Source organism: Uloborus diversus, chromosome 1, assembly GCF_026930045.1.
Source record: "Uloborus diversus isolate 005 chromosome 1, Udiv.v.3.1, whole genome shotgun sequence".
Lineage (NCBI taxonomy): Eukaryota > Metazoa > Arthropoda > Arachnida > Araneae > Uloboridae > Uloborus > Uloborus diversus.
In genome coordinates this window covers 260,762,859-260,780,442 of record NC_072731.1, presented here as the reverse complement: position 1 = coordinate 260,780,442, position 17,584 = coordinate 260,762,859, and the positions used below count along the sequence as shown (strand labels likewise).

The 17,584-nt window shown below is 31.5% G+C and overlaps 1 protein-coding gene across 1 annotated transcript in view; it reads left to right on the top strand.

Annotated features, from left to right (window-relative positions):
* The first annotated feature begins 8,434 nt into the window (after positions 1 to 8,434).
* LOC129227226 (zinc finger protein 436-like) overlaps positions 8,435 to 17,584 on the top strand; it is a 46,166-nt gene continuing 37,016 nt past the window's right edge. Inside the window, exon 1 of the mRNA XM_054861738.1 lies at positions 8,435 to 8,586. Coding sequence (XP_054717713.1) covers positions 8,539 to 8,586 — 48 coding nt within the window. The 5' untranslated portion in view covers positions 8,435 to 8,538. The remainder of the gene's footprint in view (positions 8,587 to 17,584) is intronic.

Below are 17,584 nucleotides of genomic sequence, written 5' to 3'. Positions count from 1 at the left end.
GAAAATGAAAATAAATAAGCAACAAATAACGAACATAAAAAAATTGCTTGTTTTTGCTACATTAAATTAAGCTTTATAAAGATTTTTGAACATAGAAATATTTCTTATATTGATATCAAAAGCATTACTTTTTTTTTTTCTATAAAAGGAAAAATATACAATTTTCTGATTCAAATGGAACAAAGTTTAGCATTAGCTTAAAAATTCCGAAAGGAAATATATGCCTGGGATGCCCACATACGGGGGGGGGGGGGGAGTACTGTTAGGGGTGTGGCACCCATGTATATGCAAAGGAAAGTTTGAAAGAGTAATACTAGAAATATGTAGAAGCTTAAAACAAGGTATCCTATCCAGGCCAGGATCTATACATTTTAGGCCTCCTGCAACAAAATCTGTATAGCCCCTCCCCAGAGGCCATCAGTGTATATTTGTAACGTTAAATAAGTCTTGGTGCTAGGTTTTTTCAATTTTTTTCTTTAATATCAGAGGCCATTGAACTCCTTAAGACGTGGGGCACCCCACACTGCAGGGATCCAATCTCGCCCCAACCCACTCCAAAAAAAAAAAAAAAAAAGAGATTAAGAACCTCTGAACATTTTAATGGTTTAGTGGGTACACAGTTAATAGATTAATTTGTATAAAGTTGAAAAACTGAAATTATATTAATCAGAGGTCATTTTTATTTGAATCTAGATGCAGATAGAAATATTCAGAAATAAATTGGGAAGTAAAGGAGGGGGGGGGTGTATTTTGACACATTATATTTTTTCAACATTCTTATATGCATAAGAAACAGATGTCTCCATTATTTTATATTTATTTCTTGAAAGTACACTATCTATTATTTAAAATTTTCAACAACATTTTTATACCAAAACAATACTAGAATGAAAGGTAGTTAGATAGTAGACATTTTTTTAATGAAACAAAATTAAAACAATTCAGAGCACCAAAAAAGGACTTGTACGTATTTTGAATTTTTATGACAAAGCAAAAACTAAAAATTGAAAACAATTTAGCACGAGGAAAACTCATTTATTTCATGCTAAGTTTTCAGATCAATAGCATATGATCTTATTGTTGTAATCTTGTTATTGTTGTAAACAACATAGATCTCTGTTGTTCAATTTACTTTTTGGTGTTATTGTATCTATAAATTTTATTTAAAACACAAAATTTTCAGCATTTTCATCCGAAAAAGAAAACATTAGTTGAATTAAAAACTTCAGTCACTAATGGGCTAATCTTCAAAAGTGCAACTTTGCTGTCACATGCCTTTTACAGTTAAAACTAAGTGATAATTTATTATTTTTTAAATTCAGCAAAAATATATCCATATAAATCTGCCGACAGTTTTTTTTTTTTTTTTTTGTAATATTTTTTTTTTGGTTAGCAGCATGTGAATTCTCACCTCCATGTGTTAGAATTTAATTGATTCAAAATAAATAAAGAGATAAAAAAAGGTAAGAAAATGAAAATAAATAAATGAACGGAAAGGCAAACGTTGTAAAGAGTTTTAAATCTAAAAATATTTCCTGTAACCATCTAAAAAGCAATATCACTAATTAAAATGGTTTTCTATTTTAAAAAAATGCTAATTAAAATTGCATGTTTAAGTTTACCCTGTACAATTTTCTGATTTAAATGTGATTAAGTTAAACATTAAATTAAAAATTTGAAAGATAAATATGCAAAAGAAAATTTGAAAGTTCAAAACTAGAAATAGGTAGATGGTCAAAACGAGGTAACCCCCCCCCCCCAAAAAAAAAAGAAAGAAAGAATACCAAGAACCTCTAAATATTTTAGTGGTTCAGTAGGCAATCTTGGTTAAAATATTAATTTGAATAAAATTGAATATTATTACTTTAATTTGATGTAGATAGAAATATTCAGAAATAAATTGAGGAGGTGAGGGGGTGTAATTTTAAACATTACTTATTTTCAACTCATATGAATAAGAAACAAATGTATCTATTGGTATTTATTTATTTCTCTGCATCATACATCTATTACTTAAATTTTGAACAATATTTTCACATCAAAACAATATTACAAAGAAAAAATCATTCACAGTAAAAGTAGAGGACTAGTACTTATTTTCTATTTTCGTGGAAAAGCAATGTTTACATTTAATTTTGACAGATATTTTAAATACAACTTAGCATAAAGAAAACTCATTAATTCCATACTAAGTCTTCAGGTCATTACCACATAAAAATTACAACCAAAGTCTCTAATGTTCAATTTATTTTTTGGTGTTGTTACATCTGTAAACTTTATTTCAAATACAGAATTTCCAACATTTTTACACGAGGAAAAAACGAGGAAACAAAGACATTTTTCTCAACTAGGCAATCGAACTCAAATTCAGGGTACCGAAACAGGATTTGTAGTTTTTATAGATTTTGGGACAAACTATTATTATTAATAACTGCTTAAGTAACAAAATAGGCAAAGATTAATCTTTGTGTTTTCTGAAATGCAACGTAACGTCAAAATATTTAGATGTTCAAAATGTAGTTATTATTACCAAATTTTTAAAAATTCCTTACTCCAAAGTATCATTTCCTAAAATTAATAATTATGGACAAAACATTAGTTTAATCAAAATTTTCAGTCACTTATAAACATAAAGAAAATAAATTTTGTTATAGGCTTTATTCCCATGTACTCAATCAGGGAGTTTCGATTAGACAGGGCAAAATATACTGATGCTTGTAATTTATTTTCTCTTATACTATTCGTGAAGTGAATTTTTATGAAAAAAAACTCCCTTGATTGAAATAAATTGAATTTTTTGTTCAGATTTTTTCATATAGATTGTTATTCCATTCACTACTCCATATCATGGATGGATGAACACGACGTATGTTCTAATACACTGAAAAATGCTTCCAGAACTCAGTCAGAAACAGAACAGGTGCATTGACAGTCAGAAGTGGACTAAGATAACAGTTGCTACCAATCCCTTCCAAAATTGGAGATATTTGCAGTTATTCAAATTCTGTCCTGTAGTTTAAGTGGGGAGAAAAATCTCTTTTTGAGAGGGGGGGGGGTGTTCTGGATAATTACAGGAACAGAATAAGCAGAAATGAACTGTTCATTTAATGCTGAAATAAGATATAACAATAAACAAACCTAAATACATCTTTCATAATTTTATGTATACCTAAATTTTTTAGCCTTGCCTTAAATACCAAAAAATTTATTATAAATCTGAATTGAAAACAATATTTTTACATGACAAACAAGCATAAACCTAAAGAAAGCACTTGATTTACAAAACAAATTCAAAACTCTAAATTTAGAGAATCAAAACAGAATTCCAGCAAAATTTCTGTTGCAAAAGTATTGTTTGTTTAACCTCTTTACATTTCAATATTATTATACAAATGAATGACAATAAATTTGACAATAAGCGTAACAAATCAGAAATACAGCATTGTCCGTATGAAGATCAAAATTTCATTTAATTACACTATTTAGCATTTAAACACAAAATTTTCGTTGGTTTGTATGTCGTTGTTGAAACGACAAGACCATTTCGGCAACAAATTTCCTGAAGTTTTCAACATAACAAACATGAATGGCATATTATACATGGAAATTTATTATCTTTTTTTAAACAACTTCATTAAAATTAGTTTTAATAAAGCTGTCAAGCTAAGAAAACTTCGAAAATGATTTCTGGACATCCTTGTAAACTTAATACTGGAGATCATTCTTTTATACAATTTTTTAAGCAAACAGTACAATATTATCATGAGTTTTCTAGAACATCTGCATCAAGGCTACAATTCAATTAGTAGTTGAGCTTTCTTTAAGTTGCAGAATATCTGGAAGAAACTTAAAAAACATTAAGGGCAAATAAATTTAAAAGCTGAAGTAAAACTCTTCAAATGTGCTAAATCATCAATACGGCTGAGGTTTCGAATTGGCAGGAATGTTTTTTAAAGTAGTTCATAAAATTATAAATGGAAAATAAATAAACATACTTTAATTGAAATAGAGCTGTATTTTAACTACTTTGCATTAAGTGTGTTGTAAAGTTTAATTTCAAATAACAGGGTGTTCTAAAAACACATGAAAAAGTAAAACACATATTACAGGGAATATTTTAATTCAACAATCTCTTTTGACTAGCATAGATTGTGTTTTTCATTCATTTATGTACATAATTTTATGTACATATTTTTTAGTATGCATCATCTTTGCTCTTAAGAAGAGAAATCATCAGTTTATGATGACTAAAATAAGTAATGATTGTTCGTGATTCCAAATTTTATAGGAACCGTGAGAAAACTTGCTTGTTTTCTCACGGAAACAAAACGGCTCTCCTGAACAGCAAAATTGTAGGGGTAGGTGGGGTATGTTGGACAGTGGGGCACGTTGTTCGAGTCCCAATTATTTTAATATTATTAATATTTTTTATTTTATTTTCTGACCAACAAATAGCTCCTATGGTCCTACAAATCCTATCACGAAATCACATGGCACAGTTATTATTGAACAAATTGTTTTCCAGAAAGTGTTATTTCAGCAGTCCTGAGTAATTTTCAGAAAACTATAAATTAATTTCTTTAATGGTTTTAGTCAAGATTGAGGAGAAAAAAAATTAAACTCCTGTCTTAAACTTTTACGTGAATGCCACTACCTCATCAAAGAGCTTACTTGTGCTTGTGATTGAAAAAATGTGAGTGCATACTGTAGAAATTATTTATAAACTGTTCTTGTTTGGCTTTAACATATAAATTTAAGTGAAATAAAAATATAGAGAATGCAATATAACTGATGCTCAAATTTAGATTCTTTAAAATAAAGCCACATTTTTCAGTAAATTCATTTATCTATACCAGATATTTTAGCTGGCCACACATGAATCAGTTTTGAAAGCTGTATATTGGGCACCATTGTCTTAGAGCATTTGAATTCCCCTTTATTTCAATGTTCTATTTCCTGAAAAAAGTATTGATTTTCTAAAGCCTTTAACAAATTAAGATAATCTCTGATAAATTGAATATTTGTTTATTTATACATTTATTTTTATGAGTGGTTGAAATGAACTCGGATGCAATTGAATTACCTTTTGAGTGGGCGAGGCAAAATCACGAACATGTAATAAATGAATATAAATAATGAAAGAAACATTACTTTTAAAGTGGATGCATTATAATAATAATAATAATAATATAAGAGAAATAAACAACTCTGATTTAAGGAAGTAGTTACTAAAGACTTTATTTTGCATTGATTGAAAACATCGGATAAATATCAAAATATCCAATATATATCAAAATATCGGATATTTTCGAACCCTGATCTTTACGGATAATCTCTAAAACCCATTATGACAGCCTTTATTTTAAAATGCCACACTAGTTAAAATTTAACTCCACATTAATCGAGATAGGATTATTTAAAAATCATTTTTCCACCAAATATCGAAATTTTTACGAAATTGATGTGGGGTGAGAGCTTCATGTACTTTATTTTTCTGCTGATCTAGAAGAGTAGAATTCTTCTAAAGTTCGATTCCAAGAAACGGGTTGTATCATAATGACACACGATAGACGTGAAACAAAATTAATTGTTCATCAAACATTTTTAAATAGATTGTATTTCTTATTCATTTTCTTACATAAAATTATATACATGTGTCCACTTATAATGATCATCTTCTTCCTTCTTAAGAAGAGAAATGATCTGTTTACGATAACTAAAGTAAGTAATTACAAATGTACATATTGATCTCCGCGCTGCCTAAACGTAGTACATGCAACCATACAAAATGAGAAAGAAAGCGAGAAGAGCGCAAGGTCTCACTTTCCTCCAATATCTGAAGGCAAGCAAGCCACTATTTTCCTTCTAACCGACATTGCTTATCCCCACCACCTTTCATCACACAAAAAGGTTGGATATAACTTCAAAGCCCTTGCATAAAGTTTCACTTAAAAAATCTTTGATTCAGCATTTTATTATAAAAGTATTGATATTTCAACCCGCAAAACTTTAAATGTACCTTATTTCTGACTAACAAGAGCTTTGTGGCTGGGAGGACTTTCACAATCTCAAAAACCCATGATCACAGTCCTTACCTCAAAGGTAATTCAAAACTTGTTAAAACTTAACTATGTATCAATCATGGCATAATTATTTAAAAATCATTTTCTCAATAAAAATAGAAATTTTTACGAACCTGAAGTGGGGTGATAGCATGCACTTGATTCTTCAGGTGATAAAGAAATAGCAGGTAAAGGAAATAACAAGGCAACCTAAAAATTAGTAAACCCTAATTAGAGCATAATAAAATGTACCAACACACTACTTGAACCGAACTTAGAACACCTCAGTTTTCTGTTTATGATGGAACACACAGCGACTGGCATGCTTGTTGAATAAAAAAGAGTAAATTACCAAACTAACCAAAACTACCTACAATTCATTCAATTTTTAATAAAATAATGCATTTTAAATTGGCTCGCTCAACCTAAAAAATCGATAAAAACTGTACTGTGTGTCAAGCAAGTGTTGTACTTCATATCCACCTCAAACGCTTTGGCAAATTCATGTGGTCACATTAATTTCATAATCGAACTGACATTCTTTTTAACAAATTTTAACTAATAAACATTTAGCAGAATATCATAACAAAACGTTTCCATAAATCAAAATGTTATTAAAAGATACTGCCAGCAAACACTGAAAGTCCTATAATTTATAAGCATTTTATTTCCTCTGCATCTCCTTTCAAAAAACAAAAATTTGACACTGTAAATACTTACGTTGCATAAAGTGAAGATTGCTTGAAGGAACATGAAAAACGATACATTAGTCAATTTTTGTCTAAGAAATGATCAGGAAAAATAAAAACCTTAACATTAAAACATAAGTTAAAATGGGTTTTAATATCAAGTCACATTCATTTAAAATAAAAATTTCCGCAGCATAAAGCATTTATAATACAAATCACAAGTTAAGATCTCTTCACATCACAAGTGTATGTTTTGTTTACTTCCACTGGTCGCCAAGCACGAAATTGATCGCGCCAAACCGAATACAGAGATCTATCGTTAAAAAAAATTAATTTACACAATTTAAACATTTGCCTTGTCTTAAAGTGTTGTTTTTCAATAACTTTGTGATTGGAATCATCGATTTAACAGAAAGAATAACTATAAAAGACCCAAATAAAGTGTCAGGATGGAATTTTAGCACACCGGAACACATGTTCTTGATATAATTACGCGATAGTTAAAGAAATAGGAATGGACTCACTCAAGTAAAGCTACACACGTATAATTTGAACATTGTAGAACAGTAATATGAGCATTAAAATCCTGGACTCACCTTTAATTTTTCAGATTCTGGGTTTTTCCACAGCACTGTCATACGCTCCATGTTAATCCTACGGGAGAAGAAGAAACCTTGCCTCAGGCGGTCTTCGACCAATAGGAAAATGATACCGCGTTGTCGCAACTCTGGGGGCTAAGTGCGCATAGAACGCTTCGGTTACTAAGGTTGCGTTCGACGAGCACGACCGAGCGCGACCGGTTAGTTAATCACGTGACAGATAATGATCACGTGCTCCAATCAACCAATCAACTTCTTAGAATGGTAACCGCCACGGTAACCGGTTGATCATAGAACGCTGCGGTTAGTAACCGGTTACCTACCGGTAGACCGAGGAAGTTTGTCGAACGCAACCTAACCAGTTACTTACCGGTAGACCGGTGAGTTTCGTCAAGCGCAACCAACGTAGTTTGATCACTCATAGGTTACGTTCGACGAACCTCACCGGTCTACCGGTAAGTTACCAGTTACTAACCGCGGTGTTCTATGATCAGCGGTTACCATTCTGAGCAGTTGATTGGTCGATTGGAGCACGTGATCATTAGCTGTCACGTGATTAACTAACTGGTCGCTCTCGGTCGTGCTCGTCGAACGCACTCTTTGGTTGCGTTTGACGAAACTCACCGGTCTATCGGTAAGTAACTGGTTACTAACCGAAGCGTTCTATGATCAACCGGTTACCATTCTAAGCAGTTGATTGGTTGATTGGAGCACGTGATTATTAGCTGTCACGTGATTAACTAACCGGTCGCTCTCGTTCGAGCTCGTCGAACGCAACCATAGAGTCCCTTCTCTTAGCTTCAGCTATTCTTTACCTCTGTGCTTATTTCTCCAATCAGGCACGACCATCCGACGGATGATTAGAAGAGACTGTTGAAAAATCTTGTTTACACTAGTTCTTTTCTGTAATGTCGTTGAATTTTTGTCATTTATTTATCTCAGAAATCTAATGTTTGTTTTGAATTTGACAAGAACATCATTTTATTTAGCTTTCTTGAAACCTAATGATGCAGTTTAACTGATTAACTGAATGTTTTTATTTCCTGACACTTGCTGGTTTTTCGGTTTTGAGATGAAGTTGAAAGTTCGCACTGTTATGAAATTTAGAAAAAAAATAGTAGCTTAGAGTTCATTGTTCATTCTGCTCATTTGTTTTCTTGTTTGTGCTGTTTTTGAGTGAAAAGTAAAATGACAGTTACAAGAGGACCTACGTTATTATTTTTATTTCGCTCTAAAGTAAGTAATCGGTGTATTTTTAATTCTAAGATGTTAGCTGTATGAATAATGTTTTGTGCTATTAATTTTGTTTCCTTATTGTTAGAATCGTAGTGCATCGAAATTGTTCTTTCCGACTGTCATAAATTATACCTTTTCAAACTTCTATTACGTTGCATTTAAAACTTATATACAGTGGCTCCCAAAAGTCTTCGTAGACCTACGACTTTCAACGAAATAGGCCCCAATCCATTGGTTAGAATTAATATTTCGGAATAAGTATTTAATTATAAGATCTATGATCAATTTTCAACAAAACTACATAAAAAGTTTTAAAAAAAATATTAAAACTTAATTTTTTAAAAATCAAAAACCAAAAAGTGCCGGAAATTTTATCTCACAAAAGTTTTCGTACACTTTATAAAATGTCTATATATTATTAAATAATCTAATTTTGATTAAGTTATTAATTAGTAGAATATCATGCAGTATTCATAACATCTTTTAAACATCTGGGAATAGATTTCATTCTTTTTCTTTCTTCTTTTTTGCTTTTCGCACGGCCAAGAAAATTTCTGCGGGAAGAGGTCCCATGTTATCCAGCTAATCAGAGAACTTGGCGAGCAATTTTAGGTGAAAATTAAATATAAAAATTTTCATTTAACTCTGCAAAAACTTTTACAACACTCAAATGTGTATTTTTCATAATTTTTTTAACTGTAAATCTCCGATCGCGCTTTGTTAACTTTGCCGGTTGACCTTTTCTTGCCTTGTTTTCGGTCCGATTCTTTTCTTTAAAGCATTTTATCAAGCACTTTACTATAGAATGAAATAAATTAACTAGTTTAGAGACATTTCAAACCAATTTACCGCTACTGTGAGGAAAAAATTCAACTTTTGAATGGTGTTTGTGGTTTTTTACGAATATCAGCCATTTTAAAGTAATAAGCCCCAATATTAAGGAATAAATAAAAAAAATTAAAGCCAAATGACATTTAAGGGTCAACAAAATGCAAAAATATAAAAAAAAACAAATATGATAATTTTAATCATGAATTTATTCGAAAATATTTGAGTGTACGATGACTGTTGTGGCGTGTTATTTCTCTGTCTCTTCGTTTTCTAAACCATTTCAAAAAGAAGATCCGTCAATATTTTGAAGAAACCAATGGTTTGTATTTAGAATGACATAGGAATGATGTGAAAAAATATTGGACTTCATATTCAAATTCAGTTTCGAGTTACTTTGGTTTTACTAAAAAATTTCAAAGTGTACGAAGACTTTTGGGAGCCACTGTATGTCTTCTACATACTTTAAAATCCCTTGATAATTTCATTTATAATTTGCAGTTTTCTGTGATCGAAACAGTATCTAATTTGATTCTAAAATTTTAGCCCTCCCATTTGTTTTGAAGAAGTGCAAGTGCTTGAATTGATTATTTATATTATTAATGCTAAATTTTGCTAAATGATTTACTTCTCATTGTGCTGTTTGATAAGTACTAATAAATTTAATCTGGTAGCTCATACTTTGATACGACTACTGATGAACGACGACTGATGATGATGACGACTACTGATTGAAATTTTATTTTAGTGTGTAAAACAAGAATATACAATGTTTATTTGAAATGGGAAAGAAAATTAATGTGGTGTTGATTGTTACTCTTAAGGTGTCAGACTGTTCGTACTTCATGCCTTTCCACTTCTCTGAAGGCTAAAAGGAAAAATTCATTTTCCCCCTAGTTTCCAAAGAAGAGGTAGCAGGGTGTTAGATTATTCTTTGGAATGAACAAGACTGTCCATCTTTACTAATAATAAAGCTGAAAGTCTCTCTGTCTGGATCTCTGTCTGTCAGGATCTCTGTGACGCAGGGTTGGCCGAATTGGACCCAATTGGGTTGGACCCAATGGTTTTTTTTTGAAAAAACCCATTTAAAAAAACCCATTATTTAGCTCACTTTTGGTTTTTTTTTTAAATTTTCTGAGAAGTTTAAAAAAAAAATAATTTAAATACTTTCATAATTTAAATTTCTTTTTTATTTGTTCTTCATCACAGACAATGAACACAAAAAATGAATTTTGAACTTTAATAGTATTTCTTAACTCTTAACAGCATTAAAAAAATACTTCAAAGATTTTAAATAAATATATTTAACTTTTTTCTTTAACTGGTCAATAAATAACTCAAATTCTCTTGACTGAGTCCTGTCTCGTCTGATTTTCTCAATATTTGTAGATTGTACAGAGGAAACTACTCTAGTTAAAAGGCTTTCAGGTGAATTATTTTCTGCAAACCAACACGTCACAAATCTCGAATAAACACAAGGTATATTTTTAGAAATTAACAGGTTTTTCAAACGGTCAACAGAAAACAGAACAGGATGTACAGTATTTTCATTATCTTTGAAAAAGTTTAATATTTCTTACTCTGTACACAGAAGTAGAAAAACAGACAACATTCAATTCAAAGAAATGTGTTGATTAAGCTGGAATTCAGTAAAAACGGATTTAAACTACTTGAGGTTCTACAGTAGTTTTGCATAACAAAATGATATACAATAAAGTAAAAAGCAAAAAAAAAAATGTAGTAATTAAAAACGAACTATAGATTTTATCACTCGAGAAGTAACTTTGCCTTAACTGTTGGTAATAATGAAAACTAAAAAAAATCTGAAACTTCACCATTCTTGGGTTTTGTAGTCTTTTATGCTTTTCTTCAGAATATGCTGAATTTTAACTAGTTTTCCAGCTTTTTTTACCCGAAGACAATTTTTGCACTTTGTCTATACGCTTACGCTACAATATGCTACAAGTACCCCCACATTTTCCCTAAAAAAAGACAAAAAAAAACCACATTTCTTTTAAAAAACCCAACTTTAGTTGGTTTTTTTTTTTGGGTTTTATTTAAAAAAACCCTGGGTCCATGGGCTTTAAAAAAAAACCCTGGGTTTTTGCCAACCCTGCTGTGACGTGCATAGCGCCTAGACCGTTCGGCCGATTTTCATGAAATTTGGCACAAAGTTAGTTTGTAGCATGGGGGTGTGCATCTCGAAGCGATTTTTTGAAAATTCGATGTGGTTCTTTTTCTATTCCAATTTTAAGAAAAAAATTATCATAAGATGGGCGAGTAAATTACGAAATTATCATAACGTGGAACCGTAACATGAACACAAGTCAATTGGCGAGAAAATTCACCATACATTATTTGTAAATAAATATACAGGTAGTGATGTGGATCGGGTAAATACCCAGTGGGTAGGTAAATATTTTTTGGGTATTTACCCAAGGCCTGGGTAAATACCCAAAAACTAGGTATTTTACAAAACAATGCAAAAAGTGAATGTTTTTTTTTTTTTGAAAAACCTAAATATGAAATAATTGGTAAAACGGAACAAATCTGATATACCCCCCTCTTGGCGACTTTTTCCTGTTGGCGCCAAAAAAGCGTCGCCAAGAAAACTATGTATGACGTCATATGTCATACATTGTTCTTAGCGATGCTTTTTTAGCGCCAACAGGAAAAATTCAAATTATGTCATTAATTATTTAATGAAATTAATGCATTAATTTTTTTCCGTTGTTTCTCCGGGATACGAGCCCTCAGTCTCATAGTACTTTCGTAATGAGACCCCTGCCTCGGTCTCATTACGAAAGTACTATGAGACCTCTGGCTCGCCAGTTATCCCTCCGACTGTTAATATACATCACAGTCGGATATAAGTCACAGATCTCCTCCGTTCAGTATACAATAAAGTCACACATTTTATGTGAAATTAACACCATTTTTGTGCTACAAAAATGCCAACCAGACCAAAATACAAACTACCAGAAACACACTAAAAACACAATAATTCAAAATATGTTCACTTACCTTTTTTACTTTTCTTTTACTTCCTCACGTGAGGCAGTGCACATATGTTCCGCTCTTAGGAATATTTGTTCGGATTTTAATTCAATGTAATTTAATATTTCTTCATTAATATAATTTCGCCAATCGGCTAAAGTTTGTGATGAAAAAAAATATTGACTTTCAATATCAGCAGTTTTGGTCCCAATTAAAATCTCATATGTTATCAAAAAAATATCCTCTATTTTCAACTTGCTAGAACTAAACCATGACCCACTCCTGATCGTTGCTTCTTTTCCACAAACAACACCCCCAATAACCTTTCTACAAAAAAAAATTAACCCATCTGAACATTTTTTAGTTTTTTTAATTTTCATAACAGAATTACATCTAGAACATAACATTTCATTCTTAAGTAAACCAATTTCCCTTAAAAATTCTAAAAAAACCTCTTTTTTTTCAATTAGTTTAAATATAAAAAATCTATTTAGGACTCCGGTACGTCCAAACTTTGGACGACCTGACGAAAAAGAAAAAGAAGATTCATTCAAAAATTTCAATTGATACATTTGGACAACATCACAAACCGAACTCATAATTAAAATAGAAAATTCAACTAAATTAACATTAAAAAACAACAAGAAAAAGAATACTCTAAAATAAAGTTTGAATTGAAACTTTATTTTAGAGTATTCAACTTAAAATCTCCCTAAGAGCGGAACATATGAGCACCTACCTCCTACCACACAGACACGTGCAAAAAGACAGACTTCGAGAAACTACTTTCCAGCGTTCAAGTTGCAAAACCAGAGTTGCCAAGTTATCGCCTTATTGGCGATTTTCGTATCGAGCGAAAAATTAAAATCTCGCCAAGAGGGGGGCATATCAGAGGAGAGCCAGTAAAACTGATACATACATATGTATTACACAGTTCATAATATTTTTTATTGAAAGACTTGATGAAATTATGAAAGAAACCTATCGTGAACCAAAGAATCTTTCTTTTCAGTGTCATAATTGGAGAAGTATAAACAATTCAATGATGAACTTCAGGATTTCAAAATCACAATCTAGGTTAGTCATATCCAAAATGAAAAAAAAAAAGGAAGCATGAGGGATGTTTGGAAGAATAAACTGAAAAGTTATTAAGACACTGATGTTATTTATTTTATTGCTGTTTAAGTGATAACGTGACAAATATAGAAACAGTTTTCACATTAATAAGCAAAAAATAAATAAATCAAAATATTGTTTTCTGTTGCCTTGCTCATTTGCATTTGCTCCCCGGTACTTCATGATGAAAATTTATTCAAACTATTTTTAATACATGCAATTAGCGATGTAGGGTGGGAAGGTAAATATTTTTTTGGGTATTCCCCCTCAGGGTAAATCCCCTAGTAATTGCGCATTTTGCCAAAAAAAAAAAAAAATTTAGGTGGTATCAAAAAGTGATGATTTTTTTTTAAAACATAAACTGTAAAATGAAAGATATATATAATATATAAAATACATAAAGATATATATATATAATATAATATATAAAAAAATATAATATATAAAAATTTATATATTATTATGCATTTGTTCCCCGGTACTTCATGATGAAAATTTATTTCAAACTATTTTTATTGACATTTCGTTACACACTGTAAAAAAATTCTGAAACGTTACTGAGTATTTCCATGTAACATTTCAGGATTTCAATGGTTTTTATCCACTTCCTGGAAAAATCAAGAATCATGGTCGAAAAGTTTCATGAATTCCTACAAATCACATGAATGCAGACTTCTCACTGTTGTAAAAAATATTTTTAGTTCCCAGTTTAAAGATTAACTGCGCCTATTTATAAAGTGTATCAGATTCAGTTCAATTGCAACTGGTCCAGACTGATTAGGCGCAAATTAGTCCACGGACTACGCAGCTTTGCAAGAATTGCAGGCGAGTGAGATGCTTGATACTTGCCTGCAAGTCTGTCTTAGCTTTGGCCATGTTGGCGATACTGCTCTTGGAGCTTTCCTGGAAACGCACCTAAGTTTGGTCTAAAGTTCCAGAGATACGACTGGCTTTCATGGGCGGATTTATGGGGGGTCAGAGGGGGGCAATGCCCCCCAGTTTTGGGTGGACTTTATGTAGCAACAACACATCTTCCAAAAATTAAAAAAAAATTATTTTTTCGTTTTTGTAAAGTTTAGAAGAGCATGGGTGGATTTATAGGGGGGGGGGACAAAGGGGAAAATGCCCCCCAATTTTGCGAGGAGTTTATATAGTAACAACTTATCTTCCAAAATCTTATAACAAAAAAAAATCATGATTTTTTCTTTTTTGAATAGGAAATTAAAGTTTATTGTTTCTTTCAAACTTAAAATAGCCGTTTCTTACAAAGTTTGAATAATACTGTACAACTGTATAATCTACTACTCAATTTCAGAGACTGGAAAGTGCAAATTATTGATAGGTTCTAAAATCCTTGAAAAGAATTGGCACAGTATCGCGTCAAGTAGTATAGCGTAAGGGCTCTTGAGCCAGAACCCCAATCTAACCAACCAAACCTTGAAAATTATTAGACAAGTCTTTGAAACTCCTAAGTAAAGAGTGCTTCAATTTTATTTCTCATCAAGTGTATAAATTAAGAATTGTTCAAATGGGTAGTATGTTACTCTCTTGATACCTATTCTCTTAATCTGTGCACCATTTCTTTAAAGTATTAACTTGCATCACAAAGCACTTTTAAAGCGTAATACTTAAAAAAAAAAACTTTTTTTTGCCTATTATTTCCAATTAACCGTTATAAGACTTCAAAATGCAGAATTTTATATCCATTTTAGATAATTTCCTCCGGGGGAGTAACCCCCGGGCCCCCCCTAAAACTGGAGATATTCTATATCTCACTTAAAAGGGAGCACTGCATCACTCTCTTAATACTAGCCCCCTCTCTTTTAAGGTCAATTTAAAAAGGACAGCATGATTACACACAGTAATGAAAACGACACATAAAAAAGTAAAGAATGGCCTTACGCATTACAGAAAACAGGCAAAAACATAGGAGGGGGAGAGCAATTAAAAATCTTGTTCAAAAAAAAAAAAAAAAAATCCTGCCCCCCCCCAGAAATTCAGTCCTAAATCCGCCTATGCTGGCTTTAAACGGGAAGGTTTCTGAATATTTTAGGAGGCTTCCTGGATGATTTCAGGAAGGTAACTGAATTTTAGTGGAAAATGTTCCTGGTTTTTGTGAGATATGTTACTGGATGAAATTGGGCACATCAGCTGCCTATTATTTTCCAGGAACGTTTCTGAATTGTTTTTACAGTGCATTTTGATATCAAGCAGGGACATATTACTAGGTTATAAAAGACTAGGACCTTAAAAAATTGATGTTTGCTTTTTTTTTTTTTGTAACCAGTTAAGCTTTTTACTTTTTATAGAATGGCTTTTTGTACCTGAAATTTGGCTATCAACATTGAATAGGCATATCCAACACATTTAATGTGAATACCATATTAGATTGCTAAGTTGTTTCACACAATAATTCTTTAAATATGTGATCAAAATACTATTTTTGGGCAAAAATATATTGTTTTGTTTAAAGTTTGTTGATTGGTTATATATATACATAGTGAAATACATACAGAAAAGTATTTTAGTTGAATATAAATTTTTGAAATAAATACCCAGGTAAATACCCATTTTGGGTATTTACCCGAGTAAAATTTACCCCTGAAAATAAATACTCGGGCATTTTACATCACTAGCTACAGCACATTGAAAATTGGCTTTTTTTCATGTGAACGATTTCGATAGCCCATTTGGATGGCAATATCTTTTAGAAAATCAATATTTACGCTCTGCAAGTTTTAGCCATCAAAACCCTGTATATTGACAAATGAATTACCAAGTACGAGCTTTTGAACAATTTTTGTTCTTAATTTATGACATTCTAAAATCCAGGAAAAAGTTTCTCCACTGCGTTTTGTCAAGACTTTGCATGCGTGCTACACAAAAGTTAATGAACTCAAACTCACAAAAATACTAGAACGTATTGACAACCGTAAGTTCTTTTAGTTCCTAAAATTTCAGACTTCCAGTGTGATAAAATTTTCCTCAACCTGACCGTAAACGTGGCAAATCGTTACGACAGACAGAATTACAAGCTCATTTTTTTTCCTTATTCGAAAGAACACCATTGAAGAAAACACTTATTTTGATAGAAAAAAATGTGTTACTTCTAATGGTATGAACGAATTATTTAAACTGGGTATTTACCCCTAAAAATAAATACCCGGGTATTTTACATCACTATATACAGGCGAACCAAAAGACCTTTTAATTTTCTATTGCGGGCAAAGCCGTGCGGGTACCACCAGTAAGAAATAAAGAAATACTTTCCTGTAGAAAAGTAAAAGAAAATATTCCGATGAAATCACGCAAATTTCCAGTGAACTGCAGGCGGGTGTTTCAGGATTTCATGAAACCCCTTTCCCAAGGCAAAAGAGGTTAACTAATGGATAAAAAGCCATTCAACAAAAGGTCCTGTTGGACAATAAAATCTGCATTCGTACAGGTAAGTTGTGGCAAATGGCAGAACAGACTCAGTTTTTCTAAAGAGCTGTTTTTGTTTTCTTGACAAAGCCAAAAATTGGGGCAGTGGTGGGGAGTAGCTTGCTGCTAGCCGCAAAACTACTGCAGTAGCTACGTTTTCTAGTTTGTAATGTAGCTAGTGATGTAAAATACCCGGGTATTTATTTTTAGGGGTAAATACCCAGGGTATATACCCGGGTAAATACCCAATATGGGTAAATACCTGGGTATTTATTTCAAAAATGTATATTCAACTAAAATACTTTTCTGTATGTATTCCATTATGTATATATACAACCAACCATATACAAAACAATAAATTTTTGCCCAAAAATTGTATTTTGATCACATATTTAAAGAATTATTTTGTGAAACAGCTTAGCAATCTAATATGATATTCACATTAAATGTGTTGGATATGCCTAATCAATGTTGATACCCAAATTTCAGATATAAAAAGCGATTCTACAAAAAGTAAAAAGCTTAACTGATTAAAAAAAATAGCAAACATCATTTTTTTAAGCTCCTAGTCTTTTATAACCCAGTTTTATGTCCCTGCATGACATCAAAATGTAACGAAATGTCGCTCAATTTA